This window comes from Alligator sinensis, unplaced genomic scaffold (assembly GCF_000455745.1).
Source record: "Alligator sinensis unplaced genomic scaffold, ASM45574v1 scaffold305_1, whole genome shotgun sequence".
In the NCBI taxonomy this organism is placed as follows: domain Eukaryota; kingdom Metazoa; phylum Chordata; order Crocodylia; family Alligatoridae; genus Alligator; species Alligator sinensis.
Genome location: NW_005842131.1, coordinates 143709 through 156876, shown reverse-complemented (window position 1 = coordinate 156876; position 13168 = coordinate 143709). Strand labels below are relative to the sequence as shown.

The window sequence follows — 13168 nt, the reverse complement described above, 5'->3', positions numbered from 1 at the left end:
AAGAAAAACCAGTTACAGAAGTGTCAGCTCCATTCATCCCAGAGCATCTTACAGCCAAAGGGAAAGTACTGGGACCCTGAAACATGACACTGCAATTGCATGGTTGGCAATCACAGACCCTGATAGGAAAGGAAGCAGGTTTTCAGTAGGTGATTTAGTGGATTTGTTTCAGGAGTATATAGACCCAAAGGATTTTGTAGCCTTTCCCCCAAAACTTAAGGGATGGCTTGTGAATAGTTGTACAGTGCAATGAGCAGTGTTAGATTTATTTTTCCTGGGGAAGCCTCCAGTTGTGTTGTATCATCAAGAAAGGAAACAGCCAGCAGCAAGACCAGAGGTATATGTAGAGAGGAAAAGTTGTACTTGGTGGAAGAGCTGGATGGAAGTCCAGGTAAAGAATGGAAATGAAAAGGAAGCATGAGACAAAACACAGTTTTTAAGTCTGTTGTGTCAAAGTTTTACAGCCAGGGTGCGGCTGGCCTCAGGACCAAATGCCAGGACATGGGGGTATGGTGATGTAATAGTGGGAGCAAGAGATGGCTTTGAAATTGAGTGTTGAAAGAGGCAAGAAAAGGAAAGGTGGCCGCAGTTAATTTTGTGAATAAGACGACCCCACAAAACAGACAGGAAAGGGCAAGAAAAAGGGGTCCACCTAATCTGTTCAGGGTAAAAGTATGGAAACAGCTAATTAAGCAGTATATAAAGCAAAAAAACATAAATAGTTTGTCCACTGCAGAATTGCTGACGAGGCTGGCACACCTTGAAACAAATCAAAACAGAGGGAACCAGGGCAAATCCTTGACTCCTATGTGGAAAGAGTTAAAATCACCCAGCAGCCCCTCCATTGTTATGGTTGGCACTCATTATAACAGCTAAAACTGTCTATATGCTGTTCGAAAATTTGATATAAGGAGGGGTGACTCATTTTTATTGTAAATAGTAGATAAAATCCCTTTTGCAATTCAAAAGTGAAAGGAAAAAAAAAGGGCTTGAAGGGTTTAATGAAAAAAACAAAACAAAACAAAAAAAACAACAAACTCATCAGTACCCTTCTCACAAATGAAGCAATTTAAAAGAAAAAAAAAATCTAAATTCATCAGGACAGGGGGAAAAAAAAAATAGCTGGTGTAGCCTTTAATAATAAAAGGCTAAACTCACTCACAAAGGCAGAAACAAGACGCAAAGTAACAAACCAGGTGATTAAGTAGGCCCCTCCTATAAGAAATTAATCCAGAGTCAGTGGGTGCATCTACACAAGACGCTTAACTCACATTAGACTGACTGCGCGTTACAATGTCAGTTACAGCGTGTTACAGTGTCATGGCAAAAACTAATGCACAGTAGTATTAGTTTACTGTGATTAACCATCATGCGAAAACCATGTGATCACGCTAATGCACAATAGCGAAGCCTACCATTTATTTAGTACTTCCTTTTGCACGTACTAAATTTAATATGCATTAGACATGCCCAGCAAATATAAAAAGGTACTAAAAAGGGCTATGATACTGGCAATCAGGTGTATGGCTATACAGCAGCTGCAGCTCCTTCTGCCACTTCTTTCCCCATCTCCTAAAGGAAAAAGAAATGCAGCATCACTGCCTAAAGAATCCTAAACCCTGGAATCAAGAATCCCTGTCAAATTCACCCTGGATACTTGTGGACGCCCCCAGACATCTCACCATTACAGGATGGTGGTACAAAATGCTAATTGATACAAAGGCATCCAATTCCATAATACATACAAAACCAAGGAAAAATAAAAATGGAAAAAAAAATCACAAGCTTTTTTACTTTAAAAGGGGTTAATGATAAACTAACCTAAGTTCCCATTACCTAGAAATTAAACTTTTTACTAGATACTATTCATTGTTCAGATTAGTTTTTAAAAATGTTGTTAGTTGACCATTGTGGCAGTTTGAGGTCATACACCTGAAAAAAGTTGGAAGTTTGGGTTCATTTTACTAACAGGCATTTGTGAATTAATGTGTTAACATGGCAGAAGCTGCTGTAACTGGAGCCACTCTCAGTTTTCTTTGTAAACACTTGCCAAAAGAAAATTCAGTTGTTGCATTGGTAATAAAAAAGGTGAGGGATGTCTTTCCTAAAAATAAACAAGATTGCGGTTGGATTAATGCTTGTATTAATATTACGGAACCTGATCCTACCCCTTGCCCTCCCCCAAAAAGTATGAATATCCAGGAAAAACAGAGGAAAGGTTAGCAATAACAATTCACAGTTTGTTAAATCAAAAAGTACTTATATAAACTCAAAGTGCAATGTAAACAGAAAGAGCTCTTTCTTAAAAGCCTTCTTTAACAAAAGGAAAAAAAAAAGTCCCAACCAGTAAAGAATAAATCTTATCCATAAGGATTATGAAGAAAAGGATGCCCCATTGTATAGGTTGTTAAAATAAAAAATTGTTTGAAAGAAGGGAGCCATTTGAAAAAGTAAAAGAATAATGTGGGTGAATACGGTTTGTTAATAAATCAAGTTGTTATAAAAAGGGAAAGCCCTTTACAGGTTATGCAGCAATCACTGTAAAAAAAAGAATGAGAAAATTTGAAGTGATAAATGTGTTCTACGTTCAGCATGGGCAGCAGTTGTATCATTGCAAAAAACTGTAAAAGACAATGAGACCATTTTCCCAGATTCAGACTGGGCTATCAGAGTCCTTATAGACTGTCTGCCTGTGTGAAAAACATGAAGTACAAATACCAGTGGTAAAAAAAAAAAAAAAGTCATACATACTAGCAAATTAATGCAAGTTTGGCAGTTAGCCCAAGAAAAACAAGAACATGTAAAGTTAGTAAAAATTAATGCTCATTAACAGAAGAGAGCTGAAGAGGAAGAAATGTGGCAAAACCAACCTATATTTACATGGTTTAAATCTTTGCAATTAAAAGACATTAAAAGCTCAGTCCTGGGGCAATGAGCTCTTCTCTTTGTCTTACAGAAATAACAGTCAGGACAAGATGCGAATCCTCCTGATGAGGGTAGGAGCAGTAAGATTGTTTGGCACAATCCAAACACAAGTGGTAGCGGAAATCACTGCTTCAAGGCCAAGGCTGGCATCAACAAGCATATGATGTAAAAAGATAGTACCAACACAAGCAATGTGCATCTCTGTATAATGTAACGCTGACTTACAAGTACACTGTGAAGATGAAGTCTGCAGCTGTTGGCCCCCATTTACACAGGCCAAGGATGTGTTTCTATACATATAGTATGTAGTTATTAATGAAAAATGTATTTATTCTGTATCTCTTACTAATAGCAGCTTTTGTGCATGCACTGTAATGTGAATGTATGTCTGTGATTTTAACTTTCCTACTCCAGCACCTACTGTCCATTTGTTGTTGTATAATGTTACCTTACATGCTAATATTGCCCCTAACCCTATAGGAATGGATCTGCATTTGCTACAGCAGCTGCTAAAACATTAGATTTGCAGAAATTGTTAACCAAGAATGCTGAACATGCCTGCAAGATAATACTTTTGGCACAGCACAATAGCAAAAACATTGTTTCTATACTTGAGAAAGTCAAGGTAGTAGGGGAGCATCACTGGTGGGAGGTATTGTTTGGATAGTCTCCATCTACAATGGGTCTGCTAAATCTGATGACACATCCCATTGGGGTTATTTTAGTATTCTAATGGTGGCTGTAATTTCGATAATACTTTTGTGCTTGACAGTCTGGAGATGGAGAAATCAAATCGGGGTTATAGAATGAGTCTTTTTCAGACTGGCAGCTCAACCTCTCTTTTGACATGGGTCACATAACAGCAGTGCATGGTACCATTATGTAATAAGGTAAAGTCATATCTATTATAGTTTAAGGTTAGTAGTTTTTAATTTACTGTTATTAGTTGGAGTTATGCTCACAATGCTATGTCATATGTGTCACTCATATAGTCACCTGTAATGCTCTAATGACCAGGCAAGCCATAATGAAAGCTGAAAGCCCTCCTGTGTGGAAAACGTTAACTGAGACAAGCCTGGGTTGAAGTGACAAAAAGACAGCCACTAAAGAGATCAGTCTCTGCTAATGGTTGCAACCCACTGGGCATAGAGAAGTGGAGCCTGCAGCACTCAGTGCCAGACCTGTGCCATAAGATAGAAACGGTCTGATTTTTTAAAAGTCAACTGTTAAAGAAGGGTTTGTAGGCTGTACGTAGGCCTGTGTGACATGAGCCCTGGGTATGATGCTGCAAGACTTGGACATTTTCAAAGGGCCTATGGGCTAAATGGCAGAGTAGCAGGCCTGAAGTCTGTCCTTTACTGATGTACCATAACATGGGCACTTGCAGTGCTGTGGCTGACTTGGTCAGTAGAACAAAGAAAAAAAAAAAAAAAAACTGTCCATCTGTCTAATTGGACACAACCAGTAAGAAAAAAGCAGTCTTGTTATCCAGGGCTAGAACAGCATATTACCATGGGAAGAAGAGAGATAAACAGTCCCTATTGTCCTGTTACTTTCTCAAAAACTATAAGCTTTAACTAACTGGCACTATCTTGGCCCATAAAAAGTCTAGTTTAATCTCACTCTGGAAATTTCAGTGGTTTTAAGTGTCTTTGTTTCAATCTGGGATCATTTGTTAGAATATTAAGTTTAGCAGCTGTTTATAACAGTGGGTATAGGCTGGGAGGGCTGATCCTCTGAAAACTTCCTGAACCTACAAAAGACAGCAACATTCCTGGTCAAATGCCCATTAATCCTACTAGAGCCCTAAAGCTGGTGGATGATGAGATTTGCTTAACTGCTTGCTCGCTTCACTTACCATTTACTATTATTGTGTATCAATAAAAGCCTTCTGCTATCAAACAGACGTGCCATGGTTGGTCATTAGGTAGCTGCATTTGCCCAAGTTAAATTCAGGCCAACAGCTAGCACTTGTTAATTATGCCATAGCAAAAAGGCCTATTTTTAATTCCAGTGAGCACACAGGTGACAAAAATTAAGGTTACAAGGAAGAAGTGTCTTAAACTGGTATTTAGACTTTATAGAGAACTTTTTGTTTTTAGAGATACTTCAGATAGAAAATACTTTTGGGGGCAGGGGCTGCACGTGTACCCCCTGAAAGGACTGGTGCACCCCCTGACAGACCACGCTCCCCGCTTAGGCGACAGGCAGGGGGGGCAGGCAGGAGTGCCCCCTCCCATTGCACTCCATGTCCCCCACTGCTGTATCCGTGACCTTCCCACATTGAACCCAAGTGCCCCTGCTGCTGCACCATATGTCCCCCACTGCATCACATGCAGAACACCTCCCTACTGCACCAGGTGCCAAGGTGCCCCCCAAATATACCAGGCATCTGAGTGCCCAGCCCCACTGCATCTTTTGCCCAGGCACACCACCACTGGACTCTGCACTGCCCCACTGCACTATGAGTCACCCCACTGTTACTCCCTATACCCACTCCCAACCCCCACTGCACCATGCACCTTGGCTCACCCTAACTCCCCAGAAGTGAATTCCACTGCACTGTGCCATTCAGAAACCCCCTGGGGCTTCAGGCTCCCCCACCATAAAAGCTACGTCATGTTGCTCCATCCTACCCCCAGGACAAGAGAATAGGTAGAGAAAGGGAAGCTGGAGGGAGGGGGAGCCTAGAGCCTTTAGCTGCTGCTGCAGCCAGAGCAGAGCAATGGGTGGAACGGCAGCAAGGTGGGAACCTAGGAGCCGCAATTTTACCCTTGACAAGCTACAAGCAGCCCAAGGACTACCAGTTGGCCAGCCCCAATTTAAAGTTTCCAAAGTTTATCAAAAGAACTTAATGTTTTATTTTTATAGTGATTTTTTATTCTTTTTACAAAGCATGACACAATGTAGTTAAACCCTGAAAATACAAGACAGCTATCAAAGCTCCTATGGTTCAGGAAGTACAACACCAAGGGTGTTCCTCTATTTCTATCTCCAGATCCCTAGGACATAAGGAATTTAAAAATCAGGCAGGACTGGATTACAGATAAGACTTTCCTTATATGTCTCTCCATAAAATGTTACACATTATTAAATCACTTGAGAAAAGGCAGCCTCAAATGATAAGTACATGCACTGCTGTCTCTAAATTTAGGAGGTAATCCTGAAAGCGGCTGAGCACTTCGACCCCTGGCCAAGTAACACAGTTAAGTGCATACAAAACTGTAAGTACTGTAAGTCAACAGTAGTATTCAGATACATAAAATTTCACATGCACTTAAGTGCTTTGCTGGATTAGGGCCAAAGTTCTTAACACATTGCAAAAATCAACCCCTTGCAGAGAAACTGCAAAATGGGGAGTGAAAAATCATATTGCTTTAAATGAAGACAAAAATGTCAAAACAAGTATCCTCTGCTATAGGGATTCTTGCTAAAATGACAAGAAAGATGAGAAAACTTAAGAGAAAAAAATCTGAGGCTATTAAACTGGATCACCTTTGAAATTTTAGAAAAATCTAACAAAACCTATATCACTAAACCTGAATTTCAATTCTTTTCTGAAGGTCAGGGGAATGTGACTATTATGCTCCAAAACAAAATGACAAACAAGAAAAGGATAGGCAAATATACCTCTGAAATTTTATAAAAGTAAAGAAAATCAGGTAACGCAATCAACTGACAAAAATTCATTACTTGAAATAGAAATATTTTAAATTGGTGCCATCATCTACTATCCCCAGCACTAAAATAGTCACAACTTGATGTCTTAGGCTTCTGAGTAAACATCCCATTTGGAAGAATGAGACAATTCACATCCCTTAGACCTGTTCCTTCAACCCACCTGCAGACTCATATTGCTTTGTTTAGTATTCAGAGAGTTATAACGGCCACCAAAAGAGCAAGAAACTGAATTTATTTTAAATGAAAAAATATATTATACGGAAACTTGTGTGGCTACCAGAGGAGGGTTCATCCAGCTTACAAACTTATTCCTACTTAAGTAAGCTTCTATACTCTGCTTGTAGAACACAGTGGCATCCAAAGTAGTTCCATTTCTGACTGCGTAGAAAAAGGCAGCAAGTTACCTTTTACATCTATACTGCTTCCCACTCTTTGAGCCAATTCACTGACTTCAGTGCAACTGTACAAATGACACGTGAATTTTTGCTTCTGTATCCACACATAAGAGTATTCGTGTTATTCAATATTTCTCAAAGAGTAAGTGTTAAAGAAGAATGCTTAATTACTCTGTAAACCTATGTTCAGACATACAAAGTTGTTTTAAAATTACTTACAAATACTGGGTGATAATAAGCTGGGCCCAGTGTTAAGTCTCTTTCAGGTGGGTATTGTTTTATAAGAGTGCCATCCTCTATTTCCTCATACCCAAAGGCTTGACCTGGAGAAGGAATAGAAGGACTATCCAATTTTCGGTAGATTTTTATACTCCCTGCAGTTCTCTATAAAAACAAAGAACAGGACTTAAATAGAAGCTGAGCATACCAAAAATAAAAGATATATCCCGACACTTTAATAAAAAGGTTATCTTGATTGTTTTTTCACTTTTGTCATGAGGTACACATTTGTAACCAAGCCCAGAATATTGAGGAACCATTAAATAATCCCATGTGGATCATAATCTTATAAATGGCAAATGCACAGAAGCATAACAGTACAATACTTCACACTTACACAAATTGGCAGAGTATTTATAAACCGAGATTCATTTCTCTGTGCAAAACTGAAGTAAAAAAAGCAATTAAATAAGTTGGCCCTCTTAGCATTATTTAATATTAGCTGCCCTTTCCTATTGACCAATGTATTAACTATTTCCTTGATCTTTCTCTTAGTACTAATGAATTTACAGAATATTTTCTTGTTACCCTTTATATTCCTTGCTACTTTCTTTTGTTGTATGCCTTGGTCTTTCTGATTTTGTCCCCTCAATCCTTAGTAGTTTGACCTAAATTTCTTTTTTACACACAATTCCATCTTTACTCTCCAGTTATGATTCAGCCACATTTGTTTCTGTTTACAGTTAATTCTTTGCCTACCTTTCCAAAATGAAATAAAGATAGGAAGTCTCTAAACAAAACGTATTTTTAAACATCGCACCTTTAACAAGTAGTCACAGATATGGTAGATAATATATAATTAGACTTTTCAATTTTTGTTTCTTTTCTTCTAAGATCAAAGTTATTATCCCTTCCGTTAGGTAAGTGTCAATACACACAGAGCAGGGACTCCTCTTACAAACTGGGAAACAGACCATAAACAAATTGCCACAATTACACAGCAGTGGCAGAGTTATGAGGTATGAAGAGGCATTCATTTCTAGTAGTGGAAATTTCTGAGAAATATCCACCACTAGAAATCTTTCCAGGAAAGTAAGCAGTACAAGCATTCAGCCTGCAGGTACCCCCTCTCCACTGGTCAGACCGGGATGATCCCAGCTGGGGGGAGGCAAGTGGGGCCAGTGGCTATTCCACTCCTTCCATTCCCAGAAGGGAGTGGAGCAGAGTGAAAAGTCTCCCCAGTCTGGGAAATGTGTCTTTCCCTGACACTCCAATCTCCTTCCATGCACTGAACTAAAAGGAGGAGGGAAGTGGGGCAGTGCTTCCCACTTGTATCCCAGTCTCAGTATTAAAAATGGGCTGCCAGGCAAGCAAGTTGCAAGATGCAAAGGGATACTGAAGGGCTGGAAACCTTACAACCCCTGTGCCTGGCCTCCTCTCTGGCTTTGCCCTACAGTTCCACAGGGGCTACAAAGCAAGGCACATTTAAATGCCATCCTGGGAGAGCTCTTGGGTTTCCTGTGACCTGACACATTACAGGCAAATGTCCTCTCAATCTTCCTCAGACTGGAGTTCCTGTCAGGGAAGGGCACAATTCCAAATAGTTGCTGTAACAATTCCTCTGATCACAAAGGAGTCAAGCAGAAGCATACAAGCATTCATTCTTGGAAGAAAAAAAAAAACAAAAACAAAAACAAAAAACAACCACCTCTATTTTAAGGGAGATCTTCTGAGTGTCAACCTGGAAGATCTTCCTCTTAGAGGAGGCATGTTTTCTCTAGATTCTAGAAGAAACTAAATGAACACTTATACAGTCCTACCTTCTACCAGAAGAGAGGCAATTCTTATGGTAGAAACAATGCCTGCATGCAGCCATGAATAGACTCTGAATCTCAGTGACATGTTTTAACCATTAGCCATCACAACTACAAGCACAAAATTGTTTTTCCATCTATTATATTTCCAATTTATTTAAAATATCAGTGCATAAAGTGTATTTTATAATAAAAGTATCTTATTTGAAGTAAGATACAGTAGTTGTTTTTTCTTTTGCTTCATTTTTATAATTTTTCCCCACAGTCGTTCATCTTCCCATCACCAGGTTTATGATGACTACGAGCACAAATGTAGTTGTACAACTGTATGTTTTTTCTGCACATGAATCTCAGGCTAACTAAGACTATCTTTTGAAAACTTCTGTAATCTTCTTATTTCAGTGAACAATGAAAAAGTTTAAGAAAAGGCATTATTATTATGCAATCCTTTTACTATTAGTGTACCAGTTGGCCCCGTTCTTTAAGATCTTTTTCCTTGTTGCTTATTGCAAAATCCATAGAAGGAGCTTGGTTATAGCTTCCAGGTCCTGGAGTGTCTGTGATGATCTTCTTGAAACGTTTTTCTTTGTTTTGTGGACTCTTGCCACCCTTGATAGCATTCTAAAAAAAATGAAGACAAAAAAAATTAGCTATAAAAAAATAAATTGATACCAAGTTATTAAACCTTAATTTAAATCATTGCAGACTTTTATTCTTAATACATGTAGATACAATTAATTTTTCTGTGTATTCTTTTACTGGACATAAAACACAAAATGCACTAATTTAAATACATGAGATAAACAGTCTTTTCTTAATGGAATGTTGTTTATTTTTGTAGCCATACACTTCAGTGAATTACAAAATGTATACCTATGCTTCTTAATGCAATAAAATATTAGAACTTCACTTTTTCCTTCTTTTTCTGTAAAGGAAAAGCCCTATCATTATTTATTGTATGGTAATAGAACCCCAGGAATGAGTCAACTACAAGCAAGAGAGCAGTGTCCATATAATTAATCCAACATTTAAACAAGATATTTAACATAAAATATATTTCTTCCTAAAATCTATCAATGTAGGACAGAATGAAGCTTGACTAGCAATAGGAATAGGAAAGGAAACTACCTATTCAGTACTACCCAGAACACTTTACGAAAAAAAAATTACCCCTACTAAAGCAAGAGTATCCATAAAACAACATCTAGTACACATATAAACTTGTCTTCTCTGAGGAGGTCCTACTTTTGATCAAAATCATTCCAAGTCTCAGGCCCTCGTGCTTTTGATATGGAAGGTGTCAAGCTGAAGCTAGTCTGGCAGAGAGGACAACTATAGTCAATAACCACAGGTTACTGACTTACATAAGAAGTACATTATTTTGGATGGCTTGATAGTTTCAGAGAATACCAGGTCTCAGAGAAAAACTTCCTCTGAAGACTAAAGGTATTTTGTAGTTTAAGAAATGTTTTCTATATTTCTACTGCATTCCTTCTTCAGAAGCAAGAGACATGAAAACACTTTTTTTCTTCTAAGGATGATTACTTATGGATGAGAATGCATAAACAACAGCTATATCACCAGAATCATGCAACTTCTGGCAACACCCTTTATGCTTTATAATTAGTTTCATGGGGCAAAGAGCTGAGACAGCTATAACTGTAGTAAAGATGCTTTCTGCAGAGCAATAAATGATGGCTTCATCTCACTATTTACACTGCTCAAGTTCTCTACATCTCCCCATGTTGTCAGGTGGAAGAGGCTGCTTACTAATCTGTGACATAGGTGGAGTAGCCAGTAAAGCACTGCAATAGCACCAGTCATTTCTCTCCAACAAAAAATAGAGAATGGAGATAACTTCTTCCTCCTCAGTTGCGAAGTCCCATATGGTATCTAACATGAAAGCATTAAAGTGTTAGAGAGGTGACACCAGCCCTGCCACCAACAATTTACCAATGATCCATAGATACGCATTTTCCAAATACCCAACCAAAGTATCAAAAGTAATTCACAGTGGGTGCATCTACACATCCACTTGACTGTGCAGTAGACTAATTTGCTGTGGTGTAAAGCAACACAGTCTACATGTGCAACACTGTTAGATTGCAGCAAACTAATTTTCACTGGTGTAAGATAGTACTGTCGGGGACCACAGATTCAGGCACAATGGGATAGGGCTAAGCAGTGGGATAACCTAGACTGGAACCAGGGGACATTTGAGATGCCAGGGCAATGCATATGTATCTCTTCCCAGCATGCTAGGCCAGGCAATATGCCAGATTCTGGATCCTCAGGGTGCCAGTAGCCCTGGGAACTCACTCAAGCAGGCCTGCTGACTGAGGTGTCCCTTGGAGAGGTGTGTTCCTCAACCTCACTACCCAAGAATTTACTTTAAGTCCAATAAGCAAATGGCTTTATTATACACAACTATATACAAAAAAGAAAGGATTAATCAAGAGTACGTACGTACGTACGTACGTACATACATACGACGTACATACATAGCTAATAATAAAAACCAACAATTTGAATAGAATTTACAACTGCAGCAGTAGATGAATAATTCCACCACACTGGGTGGTCCCGCTTGTATCAAACAACCTCAGTGATTACATTCACCTGGCTATAAACACTTTAAAACAGTTTCTCCCCCATAACCCAGGTTGCTTTCCCTCTGATCACACTCCTCTTCCCATAACAATACAGGTTTCCCTTGATTTATGCGGTACATGGGTTCCCGGGGAACAGCGCATAAATCAAATTTGCATAAAATGAACCCACTTTACAATGTAACAAATAGGGATAGGTTCCCATGGTAGTGGGGGAGGGATGGAAGCTAGGACTAAGAAAGAGGCAGAGGGAGGGATGCCACTCATGGGGCTGAACAAGGCAGCAAAGCAGAGGGAACAGAGCAGCACTCACCCCAGCCCCAGCAGCCCTGGGAGCAGCCAGTGCCAGCATCATGGCACGGCGCAGCCCAGGAGCTGGGGTGATCCCAGGCACAAGGGGACAGGCAGAGCACCATGCAGCCCAGCAGCTGCAGCCAGGGCTGGGATGAGTGGAGCCACAGCCCTTTCTGCCCCCTCCCCACACAGACTTACCTGCTTGGGCAGGGAGGCATCTATGTTGATTGCATAAGAGCAAGTTTACCTTGTATATAATGAATTATAGGTCTAAATATGCTCACTGCACAAAAGTAAATTCACCTATAAAGAACTTGCATAAATCAAAGGAAACCTGTAAGTGTCTGTGAACAGGTTGCGATTGCCAATTCTGTCTTCCTTTACACTCTCCTGCCATGACTTAGATTGAAAGATAACAAGAGGGATTCAGTTATATTGCCCCACACAAAATTAGTAGAGTCACCCAGGTAATGATTTCCTCACACTTTAGCTTTATTGCCCAACAGGAGATTTGGTGAACAGCAAGAGCCTTGCTAGTTACTTTACTAGTGAGGGAAGTCCAGGCTGCTGATAAGGGTACCGGTGCCGGATCCCTCAAAGATGCATTATAATCATTAGAGTCCTGGTCGCTAATTGCCTCATTAGCACAGCACGTTCTCCGTCTGCCGTTTATGCCTTGTGCCGGGAGTGGCCCCAGCTGCTCCCTTGCTGCTACACTCGAGGCAGCCATTTTATCCCGCCAAGTAGGGGCTTAGTCTAGCTCTGCTAGCCACCTCCAGCCTCAGGGACCTCTACTTCTCTCCCAGCTTCCCACCAAGGCAGTTCAAAGAGCCACAGCTCTTCCCTGGACTCACCAGAGCCACCGCTGTTTCCAGGTAAGTACCTAGTCCCGTTGCCGATCCTCCACCATCCAGCATCCTGTGGTCCCAGTATGCTGCAGTCATGAGTCCGGCTCCTTGCACTTCTCTTTTCTGAGTTTTGGTTGCCTTATGTAAGTCTTCTGGTGCCCTAAGGCAAAATGCCTATGCCCCACCGCTGAATTTATCCCTGGCCATGGCAGGCTAATCACCCAGCCTTCACCCCGGTGTGATTTAAAAAAAAAAAAAAAATCACCTGGTGGGGTGAACTGTCAGGTCATCCTGTCTGGCCTGACTCAGTAACAGGGCTCCCGCCTAAGTCTCTTCTGTTACAATGGCAATACAGCTTTAACTATGCTCCACCACTAGGGAAA

At 40.1% G+C, this 13168-nt stretch overlaps 1 protein-coding gene across 1 annotated transcript in view; it reads right to left on the bottom strand.

The window, feature by feature from the left end:
* STPG2 (sperm tail PG-rich repeat containing 2) overlaps positions 1 to 13168 on the bottom strand; it is a gene marked incomplete at its 5' end in the record, with an annotated part of 587105 nt that overhangs the window by 564251 nt on the left and 9686 nt on the right. The window contains 2 exons of the mRNA XM_025205801.1: positions 7221 to 7385; positions 9500 to 9655. Coding sequence (XP_025061586.1) covers positions 7221 to 7385; positions 9500 to 9655 — 321 coding nt within the window. The remainder of the gene's footprint in view (positions 1 to 7220; positions 7386 to 9499; positions 9656 to 13168) is intronic.